The sequence below is a fragment of the Myotis davidii genome, unplaced genomic scaffold (genome assembly GCF_000327345.1).
Source record: "Myotis davidii unplaced genomic scaffold, ASM32734v1 scaffold436, whole genome shotgun sequence".
Classification (NCBI taxonomy): Eukaryota; Metazoa; Chordata; class Mammalia; order Chiroptera; family Vespertilionidae; genus Myotis; species Myotis davidii.
In genome coordinates this window covers 1,591,655-1,612,318 of record NW_006292604.1, presented here as the reverse complement: position 1 = coordinate 1,612,318, position 20,664 = coordinate 1,591,655, and the positions used below count along the sequence as shown (strand labels likewise).

Sequence of the window (20,664 nt, the reverse complement as noted above, 5' to 3'; positions counted from 1 at the left end):
TCTGGAAACCTTGCTATAAGACCATCTTATTCCAGCATGCATCCACCACCTGTCTCCAGAGAGGCAGATGTGCCTTCTTCCTGTACTCAGCATCTCCTTCCCTCTCACACCTACTTCTTTCCCTTGTTCCAACACTTAATAGCCCATCATTCTGTCTTTTTCTGAATTACAGTCAGAATTCTGACTTAGAAACAGTTACCATTGAAATCTCCAGTAATCCAGTGGTCAAGTCAAACTGCTTTATTTTTTCACATGATCTAGTGCCTCAGCCTTTTTACATTCTCTGGGTTTTCCATAACATCCCTCTTGCAATTTTCCTCCTGTATGACCAACTCTTAGTTGACTTTGCTTTCCTTCAGCTTTCCCAGTTAATGTCTATGGGGCTCTTATAGTAGTTGTAAGAACTGAGTTAATACGTTAAGGATTTAGAACCAGTGCCTGGCCTATATCACTCTTACTAAAATGTTTAATATATCATCTCAACATGTTAGACAATCTCATTCATTCTTATGGTTTCTACTACCAAATATATTCTAGCCTTTTCTTTAGGCCTTAGATGGGTTTATCTAATTGCCAACTGGCTATTTCCTCCTGAATGTCCAACTCATCCATCTGAAATCTTTTCCTCTTTGCTCAATAAATGATGTTGCCAGTAACACATTACTCCTTGCCCTCCATGACAACCTCCCTCTTACTTGTGCTTTTCCTAGTATCCTCCCATAACTGACTCCCCATACCGCTAACAGATTGTCTTCAGCTGTAGTCTTTATGGTGGTGGCCCAACCACTGTGGCAAAGTTACTCGAGTGTTGTCCTGGGTCCCATGTATACAGAAAGCATACATGTTATTAAATTTTTCTCCTGTTAATCTTTTATTACAGGGATGTCTCAAACAAGAACCTAAAAGGATAGAGTGAACATTATTTCCCTCCCCTACAGAGTAATAGGCTCTATCCTTCAGCCTAGGTGTGTAGTGGGCTGTACCACCGCAGTTTGTTTAAGTATGATGTTCACATGATGCTGAAACCCGCTAATGACGCATTTCTCAGAACATGTCTCTCTCAATAAGTGGCTGGTGACTATTGTTGGATACCTGAAATCCACATATTACTTTGACTTTCATTCTCATTCACATTCATTTACCCAAGGCTGTCATGATCTCTCTTCAGGTTGGTGTGCTTTGGGGTAGGAAAACAGTATTTAATGCCTGTACATATAAGTATTGTAATTAGTGTTGTTCCTCAGCAACATGATTACTATTAGTCATGCTAAGATTTGAACCAAATGGTACGGATGGTCTTTCTGCTTGCCATCCTTCCAGGTAGCCCCAAGATTTTATGTATACAACGTACTGAGAAACTTCATTTGTTTCACAAGTGGTTCCAATGCAGAATACTTGGGTGAACCCTTTTGGGAGCTCCAGCCTTGGCACTGAGAGATACATACATCAAAAGCACAGCAAAGATGCCTTCAATGTGCAGCTATAGAGCTGCTTTGTTCACTTCTAAAATAAATATCTGTGTGTAAATGAATAGTGTGAACCCACCATATTAACAGTATTAAAAGATCCAATCACCTTAGCTGGTTTGGCTCAGTGGACAGAGCGTTGGCCTGTGGACTGAAGGGTCCTGGGTTTGATTCCCAGTCAGTGCATATGCCTGAGTTGTGGGCTCAATTCCCAGTGTGGGGCGTGCAGGAGGCAGCCAGCCGATTCATGAATCTCTCATTGAGGTTTCTATAGCTCCCTCTCTGAAGTCAGTATAAAAGATCAAATCTACCCCAGATTCTTTTTGGACTAAAAATACAAGATATTAAAGTACTAGTTTCAAAAGACCATTTATTAATTTTAAATATATACAATTCATGGATTAAAATATTCAACTTATTACCCATACGTTATTTGCTGGGATTTTGTTTGGAAGGGGCTTCACCTGTTATCTTGACCACTTTTTTCCCCCAAGGAAAGGGAATTCCAGGTTATCTTTCCTTTTACATTCTTTCTAGACACTGAGCCAGTCACCTGGCTGTATTAGGAAATTACAATGACAGCCTTGTGAACAGGCTTTCTGGTTGCCCATCTCTGAAAAGAAGGTCCCCCTGACTTTACCAGCCACTGCTCGTAAATAACCCATCGTGAACAGCACATTCCAATACAAATCACTGTGACACTGAGTGGCCACAAATCAAATGTATACCAATAGCATTCCAACAGAAATCTGTAAATGCATAGCAGTGATTAAATGACAAAGACCAACTGGTCATGGAATCTTCAAGAAATACAATAATGGGGAACATGGAGGCACAGCAAGAATTGTTATGAAGAACTTATCGAGACCAGCTATTTCCACTTAAACAAAAAAACAAACCACTGGGGCCTCCAGGCTAAATAGTTTCTTTGTACACTATTTTGTTAGACCCCAAATAAAAACATCTTAAAGCCTTAAGAAAATTACTATAAATTACTCTCTAACTTACATTTTGCATGGTTCTTAAATGTTTGTAATGCTATTATTTTCACATGAAGATATAAAAAATAAATACTGCCATGCATATCTTGTTGATACTTAAAACCACAAATAAATAACTTGAAATACTGTCTAGAGGAAATTGTTCCTGCATACTTGCTAATTATGGAAGACAAAGTATTTTTATATAGCGTCATCAAACTGAAAGCTTCAAAACAAGACTAATTTAATGCCCTTAATTGATCTAAATTTAATGCTAGGGGAAAGGAGAAAAAAAAACAAGCCAAAACTGGAGTGCAAACACCTTTTTCGCTGAAGGGTTTAATGGAAAACGTTTGTTAACTAATGGGATTCCTTCCCTGAGGCATGCTGGAAACATGGAAAGTGAAGTGAGAGAAATGGAATCCTTCCTCAGGCAACGTATCCTAACTTCAGTTTTCCTGAAACATCCCTGGTTAAGACTTGTGATTACAAAGTGTTTATGAAAGTCCATCAGGTTCCTTATTAAAGCTGAAGTCACACACTAGAGACAGGTGGTCGGAAGGATAATTGAAGGATGGGAGCCGACTGGCTCCAATCTGTTCTTCAGTGAGCAAATCCAGAGCTGCCCTCACACTCAGAGAGTGTTTAGAATACCAGATGTAGTCCAGGGTGTGCCGGTACTCCCCCGAGGTCCGGATCTTCCAGGAAGTATACGGAGGTTCTGACTGCCCATCTGGACTCAGCAGCTTATAGGCGCTGCTCAGGTTGAGGCTGGAGGAAGCAAAATTTTTGTAGACGTCCTCTGTTGGCTCTGCATTGAAGTCCCCACAAACAATAAGGGGAATCTTGGCTCCTTGGGTGAGGTTCTGCAGGTTCCGGAGAAGATCACAGCCTTGAGCTGATCGAAACTCCTCCCAGCCGGATCGTGCTTTCAAGTGGGTGACCGCGACGCAGAGCTGTTGACTGGACTCCTTGCACTCTAGGGTCTGTACAATGGCCACCTGGTTGGTTTTCAATGCCATGGCCGTCAGCCTGATATTGGTGCTGTGGACTAACTTGAAGCGGTTCTGGAGGAAAAACAAGGCACAGCCATCTGGTCCATTGTTATGTTCTACATCGAGACAAGGTGACCAGGGCTTGGGGAAAAATGTGCCTCGATAGCCCAGTCTGCTGAGGAGTGGCTGGAAGGTGTCAAAATAGTGGTCCACCTCTTGGAGACACAAGATGTCAGGCTGGTAGGCTAGGATTTCTTCTAGGATGAGACACTTCCGCTCTTCCCACTTGAGTGCTTCCACGGGGCACTGTGCGAAGTTGTCTTTTCCTTCCCCGAGAGCTGAAATAAAAAAGCCAGTCGGTTGTCAGCTACCACAGAATCATGATTGTTAAGTGCCTGGGAATCTCCTTGGGTTTTTGATATGACTCAAGCCCCTCCCAGTGCTTCCTCCTTCAGGCGCTGTGGGTGGTTCTCTGCCTAAACGGCATTAAGTTTTAGCTTTAAACGGTATTCTTTGCAGTTCTAGGGATCTAAACTATGTCAGATGAGATAGATAGGTTTAACTCTACATACTAACACTGACTATGAATGGATACAGACACCACTCAGAATGAATGGGATCCTAAATAGGCAGCTTTTCCTACTTACGAATGAACAGCTGGAAAAAAATGAGTGAACCAAAGACTGGGAAGTCAGCAAGCATGCCCTTTTCTTAGGGAGGGAGGGGCAAAAAAGCAGCCCTTGTTACTTTTCCTTAAAATTTCAACTGCTACATGAGAGAGAGCACTAGGGAAAGTTGATCGAGATGCGAATGGATGAGAAGATGGCCATAAGAATGACAGGTTCAGCACCATCCACAGCTCCCATTCTCTGTAGCAAGTTCCATATGTAACCATTCAGAAGACTCAGTTTCTCCCTTGCAAATGCCATCTTAGTGCAGTGGACTGAAAGTGGAGACAACAAAAGTTTTGAGGCTGACAAATGATGGGGTCCTTTAGGTTTTGAAGTGCTGGGAAGTAGACTTTCATTGTATCTGGATGGCCTACAAACATGGAAGGTAAGGAATACGTCTCGAGTTGCTGGAGTTATTAGTGAAAGCCAGAAGACTTGCCTTCCTAACTTGCCGTTTTGGGAGCGGATGCTGCCCTTGTCACCCCATCTTACACCTCCCATTTGCCCACACCTCTTCCCTCCACGTGAGACATCAGTGCACTGGCAAGTGCAGAGGCAGAAAGGCAGTTACCACAGACTTAATGCTCAGGAACAAAGCATCAGGCTTACCTTGAGCGAGGATGTTCCATTGCATGACCCTTATAGGTGGGTGGCTACTGGGGCAATCTGTCTTCAGATCCACAAAGTCCCTCTGGAACCGGGGAGGTCGACTGTGCAGGACTGCCCTGCATTCCTCAAGGAGCTCTTTAGGATCAATGGGCTCCAGATGTTCTGGGTCAGGTGACTCCAAATATTCTGGGTGCTGGGAGGCAGCGCTGCTGTTCAGTGTCTTGGCAAGAGCACTATAGAGTCTGCTCGTGCCGTTTCCCATGGAACAGGCTGTCAGAGAGGAAAGGAAAGCACAATTACACACTCAGCTCCTTTTCCTGCCTTTCTTCAATTTCCACCCAGCTCAACTAGAAGGGGAAACTTTCCCTGTCCTTAGAAGGAGACCTTAATGTAGGAAATGCTGCTGTTGGCACAGGTAGATTAAAGGCATTCCCAGGTTCTACCTTTGTACTGGGGCAGGTCATTGAAAATACTATTAAAATTGGTCTCTCAGAACTAAGATAATTCTTACAAGGGAAAAATACCTTGATCTTTATGGCTTCCTCTAACCTACTACTTGTCTTTATAACTTATAAACCCAGTCTTAGAAAAGCATGGCTGAAACAAAATCCCCATTCCTTTTTCTACACAATTTCAAAAACCTGAAAAACAATTTTGTAAAGAGGCACATGTTAGGAAGCTCATGTTAATCCTGGAGAAGAGACTAGGTTAGAGCAGGCCGCTGCTCCAGCATGTCATCTACCCAGATCCCTCTGTTAGGAAAAGAAATGGCTGGATTAAACCCATATCTCATTTCGCTTAGATGTCAGCTTTTTGCAGAGCTCTGTGAACCTCACTGAGCAATACAGTGGATAATCTATTATCAATAGCTGTATTTCTTAAAAAAAACAACATCAAGCAGTCAGAAAAGGGATTGGAGGAGGGAAAGGGGCAAGAGACAGTTGCCCACATTTCCTGGGATCCTGGAGGGAGGAAGGTGAGGCGGCGTGCAGGTGGCGCACCGCCTGTTGGGCATTTTCTAGTGCTTCCTTTTTAAACCACCAAGGAGAGCAGAGCATGGCCTTCAGCTAATTAGCATGAAGGAAGCTGTACCTGTCACTTCACTTGTAAGCAGTGATTGCTCATAGTGATTCACTATGGTATAAATTAGGGGCACGTTTTACTTGGAACCACCTCCAAATTTCTGTGTATGATGAATATTGGAATGGAGGAATTTGGATTTTCCTACCACATCCATATCTTTGCCTTCTTTTGAAAGACACAAAATTTTCTCTATGAAAATACTTTGTTTAGCAGGCTGATGGACTGAATCTGAAACTAGCTGTCAGTCATATTCACGGTGACAGATCACAAAAGCAAATTCAAATACTTAGCACCAAATGTCTTTTAAATATCAAGGTCAATAAAGCATGCGCTCTCATTCCTTTTCATCAACTCAAAAGTAATTCCTCCCCCCCCCCAATAAAACTATATTAAAGCAAAGAAACACCCTACTTTTCCCAGCATACATTTAAGTGTACATGCATCAGCAAGCAAGACTTCTTTCTCACACACGTGCACATGCACAGATGGGCACATACACACCCGTTTTCAAACGGATTTGAATGTTCTTTTTAATCAATCTGCTTGCCTGAGTACATGGGTCCAAAGGAAGAACTTTTCTTCTTGGCTGGCAGAAAAACTGAAAAACTTTCTTCTGTACCTCCACGTTTTTTAAAGCAGTTAAGAGTCCTACTAAATGTGGTCAGATCAGCATCACCTCAACTGTAGGTCCAAGTGTCACACCGGCCACAGCAAACTCACAGGGCACAGTAGAGTGCTTTCAATGTGAAGCAAACAGCAATGCCTGACATCTGTCAGAGGAACTACCAGCTCAATGTAGCTCAGTTACAACAGAATGATTCTACATCATTTTGATGGCATCATATCTTTGCAAGCTGAGTTTTGGGGTGGTTAATAAAAAGCAAGTATGTGAAAAAGAGGATAAGTGCCCAATAGGAGGAGTTCATGGTTTGCGGAGTTATATGAAGCCAGAAAAACTTCCCTGAATTACACTTCCTTCTGAGAAACTTAGAAAAAACCTCAGATAAAAAGAATATGGTACAGCATAACATCTGTCCAGACAAGGAAAGCTTGCCAGAAAGATGTACCCAGAAAGCAGATCAAAACGGTATCCTATTGCAAAATGAGTCGAAGGTCATTAAGAAAATGGTAACTGGCCTGCGTCAGAATGGGAAAACCCAGAAATGAGATAAAGCATCGGAGAGATAGTGGCAAATATGTGCTTATTTTAGGCAAAGAAGATCCAAAACACACATGAATAACAGGAGTTGTAGCAGCAAGAAATCCAATGCATGAAATGAAACAAAACACTAAGAACTACAAATCAGTTTCAAACATGCAGGATGAATTAAGTTGTGGAGTTCTAATATATAATATTGTGACTATAGTTAATAAAACTGTTTCATTTGCTCAAAATCTTGAACAATAAATCTTAAGTGCTCACCACACACACAAAACGATGTGAGAGGACAGATGTTAATTAGCATGATTGAGGTATTCATTTCACAATGTATACACATAGCAAAACATCACATGGTACACCTTAAATATATGTAATTTTTATTTATTAATTATACCTCAATGAAACTGGAAAAAATGAATAAGAAAAAGTCAGGTTAAAAATGTATCATGGACTTTTTCAATCATCAATGCATAAAGCTTGGTTTTTGTCACTCTGAGAAAAAAAAGAAAAAAAATGCCAAAAAAAAGCAACACTTGAAACTACATATTGAAATAACATGCCACATACCTGAGAATATTAACCCAGAGTAACCACCAACTGGACTGTAAAGAAAAAGAGAAAAGTCCCTTGGGCATATAGGCAAAACCAGCAAGTAACTTATAAGAAAACGAATATATGGCTAATCCATATGTGACTCAAGAATTTTCTATCCAGCAAAACCAATACTGACTCTAGGAGACCTTCTTGAGGGAACTACTAGAGCAGGGGCTGGCAAACTACAGCCAGAGTATTTCTGTGCAGTCCTCGAGCTAAGAAGGGTTTTACAGGTTGTTACACACACACACACACAGGACACCAGACACTAGCCCACTGGAGATGTATCAGTAACCAAGCTAAACGTTCTGTCCTCCTGGAGCTTCTGTTGTAGGGGGGGAAGACGAGATGACCGTTTGTCATATGGTCGAAGTGCTATGGGGAGAAACAGAGAAAGGGCAAATGGAATGTTAGTGAGCGGGGAGCTGCTAACTTACACAGGATGCTCAGTGAGGCCTCCCTGAAAGGTAAAATGTGAGCCAAGACTCGAGGTGGTGAGGACATCAGTAAGTCTTACGTAGATCCAGCATAAGAGCACTTTGGGCAGAGGAATAGCAAATGCGAAAGCCCCGAGAAAGGAGCATGCTTGGCAAGGCAACTTGCAGTGACGTAGAGTGACCAGAAGATGAGGTCAGTGAGGACGGGAGCAGATGAAGGGCCTTATCGGCCATCCTAAGGACTTTCTCTGAGACGGGAAACTGTGGAGAATTCTAGGCAGGAGAGAGGATCTGATTTACATGAAAAGCCTCACTGGTCCATGTGTTGAAAATACACTACAGTGTCAGGAAACAAGGGCAGACAGAGGAAGCCTCTTAGAGGACAGTTATAATCCAGGCAAGAGACACTGGTAGCTTGGACGAGTGGTAATAGTCAAAGTGGTGGGGTTCTGAGTAAATCTCAACTGGCAACAGCGACTTTTGTTGGTGACCTGGACGTGGTCCATGAGAGGAGTCGTCAAAAGGCCTCCAAAGCTGCTGCCGGACAACTAGAGGGACAGAGTCGCCAATAGCACCTGTTGGGAGGATGCGGTGAGTTTGCGGAAAACAAGTTTGGCAATTAGCTATGACTGATGATCCGGAGAGACATGCAAACTGCTAACAAACGTCTGGGAGATGTGAGTGGACAGGACACTAAAGTGAGTTTAGAGAAAAACCGGTCAGAGCATTGAGCTCTGGGGCAGGCTGGGGAAGATGCGGTAGAAGTCTGCAAAAACGGCCTGGCCAGAGGAGGAGAAGAGCAAGGGAAGTCTGATCTTCCTGGAGACAAAACAGGGTTTATCCATGAGTTGGTCATCTCCTGTGTCAGGCGCTACTGGACGGTGCAAAGAAAACAAAGACTGAGAACAGACTTGGATTTGGCAACATGGAAATCGCCAGTGACTTAACACCAGCCAACTTCCGGGATTTGGTGGAGTTGTGGGGAGATGAGGAAATAGCGCAGACAGAAGTATTTTACGGAAAATTTGACCCCAAAGGGGAGAGATGTGGCTGGAGATGGAGGCAAGAGCATTCTGGGATATTATTCTACCCTGTTCGTTGGCTGACGGGTGATGTGGGAGGAGAACGCCACAAAGCAGGACTCTGGCAGGATGTCCTAAGGATGCTGACAAATCCTCGCCCCCAAAGGCAACCATAAACCTGGACAGAGCTGTCAAAATCAGCTGCTTCCATGCCCTGGGTATGGACCACAGGCATGCAACAAACTGGGAAGCTTATTCCTCAAGGCTGGGAGCTTCAGGTCAGAACGGCGCTCCTCTGAGGCATTCTGCCCCCCCTCCCCCTCCGCTCTGTGGCACTAGTTCAACTAGGGCAGCAAGGATATGGAATTAAGTTCAAATCTTCCCACAAAGAAAAGCCCAGGCTGTGGTGGCTTCACTGGCCAGTCTATCAAACATTTAAATAAATAATACCAACCCTCCACAAACTCCTGTGCACTGCTTCCCATGCACAGCCACGATGGAAGACAACTTGGCAGTTTTTTACTAATCTAAGCATTGGTTTAATATATGGCCTAGAACTCATGCACCTAAGTATTTACATAGTGAACTGAAAAATTAGGTTCACGCAGACGTTTATAGGCAGTTTTGTTCATAATTGCCAAAATTTAAAGCAACCACGATGCCCTTCACTGTGCAAATGGATAAACGACGGTGGTACACCAATACAATGCAATAGTATGCAGTGATACAAAGAAACAAGCTGTTAACTTGCAGGATTCATCCATGCAACATGGTGGATCTCAAATGCATTTCTGATGTAAACCAGGAGGTGCAGGGATCTTTAAGAGGGAATGCAGACTTTGACAAATGAATTAATTCCCAAGCTAGAAAATGAGTAACTAAAGTGAACACTATAAAGACTTCACATACTATTTTTACACCTTTAACACAGCACACCAGGACTTAGGCCCACTTAGGAACCGCAATGTAGTAAGGCCATTTACTTAAACTTGAAAAGAAAGCTGAAGATTATGAGGGACCTTTCTCCCCCTCTCCAATCCTAAGAATGATGTTGGTGACAACTGATTGTCTCTCACCTGTTCTTAAAGATAACATTAACATTTTTTTTAGGAGTATCAACCATTAAAAAAAATTGTTTCACACATAAACACATGTCCAAATGCAATATTTCAAGCCATTCTACTGAAGTTTTTATGCCTTAATAGGGGTTGCTATTTGGGGCTTCAAAAAAGATTCAGAATAGCTCACCATCAAAAGCCTGAGGTGAGATAGCACAAATAATTCATCGAGTGGTAAAATTAAGATATTGAAAAATACAAAATCTTGATAAAACCTCTGCTGAAATCTGGCACTCATGCTAGCTTCTAGTTCCAATTTTGTGTGTGTTTGGATGTGGGTATTTTCTATTAGACCTCATAACTTATCTGTTTTTTTTGTGGGTTTTTTTGCCCCCAATCCCCCCCCGCCCAGCCCCCGCCTTGAGACACTTCAGGAGAAGAAGTATCAGCCATCATGCTCTATGATATACATTATATAACTTATACAGGCAACAGGTCAGGATAGCTTTATTGCTTATGCGGAGCTGTTCATGTAGCAATACCACTCCCATCCTTTGCCACTGCCTAATTCCATAAGCACATTTCCCTATACATTGAGAACTGGATGCATTATTAACTCACTGCTACTTCACTTTATAAGAATAGAAAAGGAACTCTCCTTACCCTTATAATAGTCTTTAAAGACTTGCCAGAGATGATTTAGAATACACGTTACTCTCCGTATTGCCAATCACTGTGTCTGGCGCAAAAGCAGACCCCAACACCAGGTCCGAGTGCCGGCCATCAGAGTTTGGAAGCGACCAGGGTTTGGCGATTAGCGTGCCGGATGAGAAAGAACCCCGCCCGCTGACACCCAAACCGACTGGGCCCCCTCCAGGGAGCCCTGGCCGCACCCAGAACTCGCCGCGGAGGGACATCTGTCCACACGATGTTCTGCAGTTGCCTAGCCATTGCTTTTCTCGAGCCTGCCCAAACCATTCAGTCCGTGAATCATTGCTCACCCTTAAGTTGTAGCTTAGCCTCTTGACACGGGAGCTAGGCAAAGCCGCGAGTTAAAAACCAAAAATTCAACAAAAGTCAAGGTTATCTGGGTACACACCTGGGAAGCCGCGGAGCTGCCCAACCTCGGCCCCAAGGAAACCTCGGCCAGTCAAGTTCACACGAACTGTAAACGACAGACGTCACAGGAAGGCGCTGAACCACCGCAGCAAGGGCATAGAGGTTCCTGAGTAAATGCGGCCACCTTCACCACCAGTGAGAACACTCGCAAGATACCCACTGGCATGAAACAGCCTGGATACTGGGTATGTGGTTCCTTTTCTTAAAGCTGATTGCAGAAATCAACAGATTCCTAGTCGCTCTGCCTGCACAGCCATAAGGACCAAGCCCAGGTCTCCCCTCTTACACCTGGCCTGCTTCTCTTAAATCACTCTTGACATGTGAACTACAATTCCTGTCCTTGGCTCATTAGACTGTAAGCTCCACGAGGGCAGAGACTGTCCACCTTGCTTACCCAGCCAGGCTTTATTTTACGACTGAGTGTGAGGCTGTAAGACAGTGATGGCGAACCTATGACACGTGTGTCAGAGGTGACACGCAAACTCATTTTTTGGTTGATTTTTCTTTGTTAAATGGCATTTAAATATATAAAATAAATATCAAAAATATACATCTTTGTTTTACTATGGTTGCAGATATCAAAAAATTTCTATATGTGACAGGGCACCAGAGTTAAGTTAGGGGTTTTCAAAATGCTGACACGCCGAGCTCAAAAGGTTCGCCATCACTGCTGTAAGACATTAATTTCTGGCTGGCTCCTAGAGACTGGATTCTAAGGGCCAACCTAGGAAGAGACTTTTCTGGGAAGGGTCAGATACAGTATTTTAGTCAGTGCCCAGTCTTCAAATGTCTGCTACTGCACCCTGGTGGGCGATGGGCAGGCCTGCCTGGAGCCCTCAGCAACGGAGCATGCTATGGGCGAAAGCCCGGTGGCTCGAGCGTCAGCTTTTCTCAGTAAGATCAGGCTATAGCAAGCATGTCAAACTCTCGGCCCATGGGCCACATGCCTCGTTTATTTGGCCTGTGTTAGTCTTCCAGTTTGACATGCTTGGGTTGCATTTCAGAGGCAAAACATCCGAACACATGACTCGTTAGGCTGCCTCGCTTCACTAACAGCATTCCCTGAACAACTGATGTACCTCTCTGTGCCTCAGTTCCTTCACCTGGGTTCAGTGCAGCCTACTTCACTGGGCTGCGGTGAGGATCCAGGTAAATGAGCTATGCCCAGCACATCCTAAATGTCAGCTAAAATGTTAGCCATTCTGTCCCATTCAGTGCAGCTCACATTCTGGGGCTCAGGAAAAGGCGGCTATCATCAGACAGCCTGCCATGTACCATTCTACTTCTAGGCATTTTCATTCCTCTCCCCAGCAACCCAGCCGAGCTGGTCCTGACTCACCATTTCACAGGTATGCGCCTAGGGTTCAGAGACTGCACAGTTTTCTCCAGGTTGCATAACCAGTGAAGGGCCTGGCGCTGGAGAAGGCTCCCTGCACCTTGGACCGCTCACCTGCATCTCTGCTGGTTCTGAGTTAGGACGACTGGGATGGAGCCTGGCCAGGGGCACACACAGGAGTAAACAGGTCGAATTCCACCGCCTCCTGTGGACGTCACTGCCATCACAGCACACCCACTGGCACGGCACAAAGTGTACAGAGCAGCATAACACCCCGCGTGGCACTGCTAGAGATATCAAGTGAAGGTCAGGACTCGCGGCCTAATGTCTCTAAAAATACAAGCACCTACCACAGCGACAATCCCAACGACCTTTCTTTGCTAGGCAGCAGTCACAGAAAGACAAGAAGTCTAAAGTGCTTTCCAGGTGGGGCTGAGCTGTACCTCCAGTCCTGCCAGATTCATCTAGAAAGTATTACTCCGGAAGAAGAAATGCCTCCAAAAAATGGCCTCGATTGAATGTTTATAGCTGGTGCTGCCGTCAGCTGGCTTTTCTAGCATGATGACACTGCCCTGCAGTGTCAGGGGCAGAAGAAACCACAGGCTGCTGTGGGACAATGGCTGTCCACTCGAGCCTCGGGTCTGTGTTAGGGCATGATGCCCACCACTAACATTCCTGAGACACTCAGGGAAATGGTCCACTTTTACAGGTGTAAATGGAAATATGAAAGCTAAAAGGAATGTCACAATATTTCATGCCATGTGAAAATGGTATGAAACTAAAATCTCAGTGTCCATAATAAAGCCGGTGTTACCTGTGGCTGCTCCCACACTGCAATGGCAGGCCTGAGTGGTGGTAACAGAGAGGCATGGCCTACAAAGCCTCGAATATTGCCTAGTTACCAAAGATAAATTTAATATGGTTTTTCCAAAGGAAGCTTCTAGAAACTCTATGCTGAGTCAACACAGGCAAAGGGTGGGAGAAGCTGGGGGGCAACTGTTAGAACAGCTCATTCAAGAATGACAGCTGGGCCCTAGCTGGTTTGGCTCAGTGGATAGAACGTCCGCCTGCGGACCAAAGGGTCCCGGGTTCGATTCCGGTCAAGGGCATATACCTCGGTTGCAGTTTCCTACCCGGCCTAGGCCCTGGTCAGGGCTTGTGCAGGAGGCAACCAATCAATGTGTGTCTCTCACGTCGATATTTCTGTCTTTCCTCTCCCACTCTCCCTAAAAATCAATGGAAAAATATCCTTGGGTGAGGATTAAAAAAACAGAGGGAATGACATTTGGTGTGGCTTGGAGGTTGAGCGTAGATCCATGCACCCAGAGGTTGCTGGTTCAATTCCTGGTTAGGCCCCGGTTTGGCTCAGTGGATAGAGCGTTGGCCTGCAGACTGAATGGTCTCAGATCTGATTCCAGACAAGGGCACATGCCCAGGTTGAGGGCTCGATCCCCAGTAGGGGGTGTGCAGGACGCAGCGGATCAATGAGTTTCTCTCATCATTGATGTTTCTATCTCTCTCCCTTTCTTTCTCTCTGAAATCAATAAAAATACATTTTTAAATATATTTCATTGATTTTTTTATAGAGAGGAGGGGAAAGGGATAGTTAGAAACATCGATGAGAGAGAAACATCGATCAGATGCCTCTTGCACGCCCCCTACTGGGGATGTGCCCGTAACCAAGATACATGCCCTTGACTGGAATCGAACCTGGGCCCCTTGAGTCTGCAGGCTGATACTCTATCCGCTGAGCCAAACCGGTTAGGGCAGAAAAATACATTTTTTAAAAAGAAAATCTCACATAATAGACATTGATTCTGATGGAACTTTGGAACAAAAATAAGAAAAATCCGTAAGCTTATGAAGATAATCAATACATACTCACAAAGACATTTAAAGTTCTGAGTTTTTGGTAATGAGCAAGTGTTACTTTTGTGACATAAAAAACTTTTTATTTAGGCCCTGGCCGGGTAGCTCAGTTGGTTAGAGTGTTATCCCAAAACACCAAGGTTAAGGGTTTGATCCCTGGTTAAGGCCCATATAAGAATCAACCAATAAATGCATAAATAAGTGGAACAAACTGATGTTTCTCCCCCCTTCCCCCTTTCTCTCTCTCTCAATCAATAAATAAAAATTAAAAAAAATTTAAACCATGATAGAAATTAACTGTAGAGTACATCTCAGCCAAATCTCGAAAATCTGACCTATAATTTGAAAGATGACATCTTCTTTCTCCATGATGGTTAACATCCATGAAAGCAAAACATTGAGAGGAAACAGAAAGCTATTATATTCAAGGTATCACTAGAATCTACAAAGCAATTTACTCCGCACTCCGCACAGGATGAGGCATGGTGAGTCACAAGCATATCTGCACACTGTGACAAGCCTAGGGCGCTTCCCAGACATCTACCACAATAGTTTGTTTTTTTTAATTTTTATTGATTTTCAGAGAGGAAGGGAGAGATAGAAACATCAATGATGAGAGAGAACCAGTGACTGGCTGCCTCCTGCACACTCCCTACTGGGGATCGAGCCTGAAACCCAGGCACGTGTCCTTGACCAGAATTGAATCCAGGACCCTTCATTCCTCAGGCCACTCTATCCACTGAGCCAAACCAGCTAGGGGCTACTGCAATAATTCTTTACCAATTTCTTTTTTTTTTTTTTTTTAAGCCAGTCAAGTTTAGCAGTGGGGGGGTATCAATTTCTTTATTGTAATTGGCTGCTGGTAACTTCTAGGCACTCACTTCAATGGACTTCTCATGAAACTAAGAAAGTTCATTAGTAAGAAACTTCTAGCAGGTGTCTAAGCATTTAGTAAAACAAATGTCCTCCCTGGCTCCTCATCTGGGTTGTCAGTAAGTGCTGTCCATGGGGCTAGTCATCACATGCTCAGGCCCCACTGGCAGACATGAAAACTCAGAAGATCCCAGTGGGGCTCATCCATTTTTTTGATAGTGGAAGGAGAAAAAAAGGGCTCTACAGAAACAGTCAAAGCTTATGGTAATAATTTTCTTTAGCTTTCTTTCCCCTGGGCACTCCTGCCCATCTCCCTCTCAATGAATTCACAGTGGCTGGTGTGTTCTCAAGTGTTGCTTTGAGACCATTGTAGTAGAGACAAGAGAGCAGCCAGCTAAGATTTAAATGGAGGTCTTACTCCTTCCTTGGAAAGTCAGATTTCCCCTATTCTAAAAATAAATCCATAATATTTTAACTGTTTTTTGTTAAAGTAGATGGTTCTACTATGGAGCCGAAACCTATGGATGTCATCTATCGAATTTCTATTTATTCAAGTGGTTATCAAGGACCTAAACATTCTAATTAGAGTAGTGACTGTTTACAGCAAAGGCCTCCCTCCCTCCTTTTTCCAAGAAACCAGAATATAACTGCCCCATGCACTTCTCTTTCAGTAGACATCACAGAAACCTACATAATACTCCATTTATCTACCTAGTCATTCCAAAAGCTGTACAGCTACACTGATCCACTTCCATTGTTAGGGGCAGAAATAGAATATTGGGGACTAAATATAGTTATAAGAAATATTAACCATGCTCTGTTAACCTTGATTGTTGTTCTAAATTAAAGCACATTCTAACCTGGCTGTGGAGTTGTACCTATAATCAAACTTGGAATGCAGTCCATTCTCATTCAAGAACTACCTATCAGGATTTTCTCCCTCCCCCTGTGGGAGTCTGTGCTTGTTTCTCAATAAATCTCTACCTTTTACTATAAAAACAAAAACAAAACAAAAAACTACGTATTATTATGGAAAGATTAACAACTTGTTTGTTACCCAAGCAATGAAGTCCCAACTGAGCCCCGCATTGCCTGCTGCCCCAGGCCAGTATGACCATTTTGCTTGCCCATTCTTATTCCTTTTGCCTACTTCCCCATGTAATCTTGGTTCTTGTATCCCTTATAAGCAGATGACTTATGGGGGGAAGGGACAAAACAAATGTTTACGAAGGACCTACTCCTCTCCCATACTGCTGGCACTACTGGAATAAATGCTCATACTATATGATTCAATCCTTTCGCTGCTTCACTGGCTCCAGTAGTGACAGGCAGCCCAGACCCACTGGTTGTCTGGTTTCACGCCCATAAACACACCAATGCCTTCCTCTTCTAAAAGCCTGCTTTTGTTCAGGTCAATATTCTTCCTCCAGAATCTCTTGAATTGTATTAGGCCCAAGCTCGGAGGATCTTAACACTTTCTCAGAACCCTCTCCCAGTTTCCTCAAACTGTCCAGTACGAAGTGCCTTTGGGAAGGAGGAGTGGGGGTAACAGCACTGCTCACACGCCTGTCACCTTCAGGCACCTTGAGGTCTCCTCTCCTTCCTTTCACCAATTGAAAGTTGAAGTCGTTTCCCCAAAATCCAGCCACTTTTTAAGTCAATTACTCTATTTTGTCAATTGCTGCCACAATTAGTCATGAGATACCAGGTAATATTTCGCCATTTAAGTGTACTGTGTTCAACAGTACTGCATTCAAACTCCTCCCATTGAATGTTACAGGAAAATATACCTTAGTTCTCCCACATGGAAGGCAATTCATTTCTGTAGAAGCTAGATAATTACAAGCTTTCCCATTTCTTCCTTCTCCTAAGCAGTCTGCTCACAATTAAGGAACATACTAAATAAAGCTGTCTCCTCAAATGAGCTGGTATTTGCTTTTAAAATTGTACTAAGAAAAAAGTAACACATACCAGTGGTGGAGAAGAGTAATTCCGCCAATGCTCCATTATCTGGGGAGAGGGCACCTGGAGGACAGCATATAGAAGCCCCCAGATGACTCCTGACTGCCTTTCATCTGGGACAGTAACTGTGGCAACTGGTGCTTCTTTATGGGGGCTGCTGTCCTTTTAAGAGAAAAGGTAGCAAAACAATGTCCCCTTTAAATTCTAATAGCCTAGCATTTGCTGACTCCAAAGGGGCTGTACTCATCTGATTGCCAAGGGGCATAAGCTAGGAAGGAGCTGATCCTGGAATGGGGTCAAGTGTTGGGACTTATTGCCCCTACCCTACCAAGACTCTCTGAAGAGAATAGCTTTTAGCGCCTTGAAGGCCTCTCTTGCCACATGTCTAAACTTCGGGGCACGTACAAATAACCTGGAGTTTTATTACGGTTGTTATTTTGTTAAGTAATATGGAACCTGGGGCCCAGCAATAATGATCCTGTTTAATAGATCCACAGGAGGCTTCATGAACCTGCATGCTTTTGTGGTAGGCAGCAGAGCAAGGATGACGGGCTAGTTACAGAAGGTCACCAGGGAGGACGGACCTAGCGAAGAAGAACTGGTAGAGCGAGACCTTGCCCTTAAGACTTCCCTCCACCTTAGAATGGCAGGTACTGGAGATAAGAATAAGTCCTCACCCTAAGACCTCTCCACCCTGTAATGCCTCAGGTCATGCAGGTGAGTCTCCAGATCTCTTCTCCCCAGGCATGTGGTTGCCCCAGGGGGCTAGAGGAAAGCCCCATTAACTTCCATGCAAGGACACAAGAGACAGGAAAGTTTGAAGAAGAAAGCAGTTAACTCCCCTCCAGGGTTTAAAAGGAGCCCTAGTCCACTCTGCAGGGCAGCTCTTTGAGCCACCGGCTGCAATTTTCTATTTGAGTGTCCTACTTTGCCTGGTAAATCTTATCTTCTCAGGGTTTGGGTCTTGGCTCTGAATTCTTTTCTGGGCCAGAACTCAAGTACTGAGGTTGCTGAACCCAGGTGTGGTCTGACCCCACTGGTCAGAGACCTGGTACAGCAGTTTTAAGAGCACCTAATGCTGGTGGTCTGAGGTTCTTCAGAAATATGTTGCAAGGCGCCCCTTCTCTCACCCTACATCCACGAGTGCAGTAGAAAATAGATCAGCAAGGAGCAGAATGAAGCTGTCTAGCCAGAGAGGGGCCTGGCTGCATCACAACTGAGCTGTTTTCTTTTTTTTCTTTTTCTTTTTCTTTTTCTTTTCCTTTTTCTTTTTCTTTTCTTTTCTTTTTTTCAGGGGAGAGCCCCCCCCCGCCCCGGGGGTACTACAAATTATGCAGTTGAGTTTCCCACATATGGGGAAATCACATAGGTCAGCACACCCAGAGTGCACTGGGCGAGCCTCAACCTGGAAAAGCCGTCTTCATGATCAAGCAACACGCTTCTTGAGCCCTTAAGGATGACCTTTGCAGAAAGGGACTCCCTTACCTCCCACACTCTTGTGCCATTTATAAACCTTTATCTTAATGGAAAAGATGTTTAATCTCATTAGTTATTTCTTTTTGCAGATCTCATCTGTCCTACCGGGCAGTGAAACCCTTAAAGGCAGACTAAGACTCACATTCTTTTACCTCTAATAATGCGCCTACAGTGCCTGAGACATTCTAAACTTGTGGAAATGAATGGATGATGGAGCAACCAGTGAACCAATGTCCTGACAAGTAGATGAGGGTAAAAGTACATGAAACAGAAAGACTGCCTAGAGTTTGCAGTAACTGTCTACAGTAGTTTTCAGGCCGTAATAACTTCTATGTGAAACCAGGGTGTTTCAAAGGACTTTTTAAAAAGTTCATAAAACACCTTTCTGTGCGAAAAGCCTAACATTCCCAATGTTCTGTGTGACCTGACCATTTTTCCCCCCTCAGCTGACAGCACAGCTATGTGCATCCGTGTATTGCACAAGCTATCTGCTTCCAGGGTGGACCTACTGACCAACTCTAGACTGAGGGGCATGAGCTGGGACACCAACTGGTTTTCTTTTCCTCCTTCGGCCCCAAGCCCCAAACCTAATAACGTTTCTCTTGAAAACTCCCAGCAAGGAAAACACTAACTAATATGGTGCTACTTCTAACAGTTCCTTCAGAGTGCCTCATTCTTACAGGACTGGGAAAAAATATGGAAGGCTGTCAAGTTCACCCCTTCTAAAGAACAACCTACTTTAGAGTCTCAGTTACCAGTTTAACGTCTTGATTGTATAAGTATGCCTCAGCCGGTTAGTGTAGAATTATTCCGCTTCACATTATCCTACGTATTAGTGTACTCATGGTTAGCGTCGTAATAAACTCGTGTCTTTAGTAATTTTAGTTCAAAAAGGGCTTCAGTAAATAAATAAATATATAAATAAATGCCTCAGCATAACATTTGCCAATAATCTGAATAGAGTTTCAAGTCTTGGCTTCAGTCACATTTTGGATTATCACTTTCATTAATTAAAGAAAGTCACATTGAACATATTCTTCCTGTTTGTCCTTAAATGATTCCAAAACTTTCGGAGCGAAATGTACGTTATTTATAATGTAGGGTGGGCACATAATGTCTCAAACAGCAACAGCCTAACTTGAGCACAACCAAAATACACTTTTAGTGTGAACTGCCAGTCTGAAAGAGAAACTTACTCATTTTAAAAGCATGACTAAACTGTATGTATTTTGTGGCCACAGGGATATGTACTCAGGTAGAAACCAAGGTGGAAAAAAAAAAAAGGAAAAGTCCTAGGTATGTGGAGCCTTAAAAAAAGGAAAAGTTCTAGGTATGTGGAGCCTTAAAATTGGCTCTTGGAGAAGGCATCACCTTTACAAGATCTTAACCCAGGTATATAGGACACAGAATGACGTATTTAGGAGCTGAAGGCTCAAAAGAAAAAAAAATTACAAAAATCAAAAAAAATGTAAAGCGAGTCATTGTGTGTTACAATACATTGATACACTTATAAAAAAAAAACCCCAAACCCTAGCCAGTGTGGCTCACTGGATAGAGCATCAGCCTGCGGGCTGAAGGGTCCGGAGTTCGATTCCAGTTAAGGGCACATGCCTGGGCTGCAGGCTCGATCCCCGGTGGGGGGCATGCAGGAGGCAGCCTATCAATAATTCTCTCTCATCATTGATGTTTCTTATCTCTCTCTCCCTCTCACTTCCCCCCTCTCTCTCTAAAAATCAATACAAACATTTTTTTTTTTTAAAAAAGCTGTTGGTGGGAAGGCCAGCAGCAGCCGCAGAAGGTCTCTGGGTTAACGGACCGTCGCGAGTCGGTGCGCATGTCAATCGCTCTATGGCTGTCCTATCAGACGTCAGCACTGGGAGCTGCTTTCAGGCACACGGGCATTCCCTGGGCTGTTTTTGCAACTCCCTTGTAAATGTGAAATTATTTCACCA

General features: G+C 43.8%; 1 protein-coding gene across 1 annotated transcript in view; it reads right to left on the bottom strand.

Moving 5' to 3' along the window:
• Positions 1-1,818: 1,818 nt before the first annotated feature.
• The window catches only part of NOCT (nocturnin), a 101,953-nt gene continuing 83,107 nt past the window's right edge, over positions 1,819-20,664 (bottom strand). Inside the window, exons 3-6 of the mRNA XM_015565530.1 lie at positions 12,536-12,641; positions 7,534-7,568; positions 4,722-4,991; positions 1,819-3,779 (exon numbers count right to left, since the gene is read on the bottom strand). Coding sequence (XP_015421016.1) covers positions 2,944-3,779; positions 4,722-4,991; positions 7,534-7,568; positions 12,536-12,641 — 1,247 coding nt within the window. The 3' untranslated portion in view covers positions 1,819-2,943. The remainder of the gene's footprint in view (positions 3,780-4,721; positions 4,992-7,533; positions 7,569-12,535; positions 12,642-20,664) is intronic.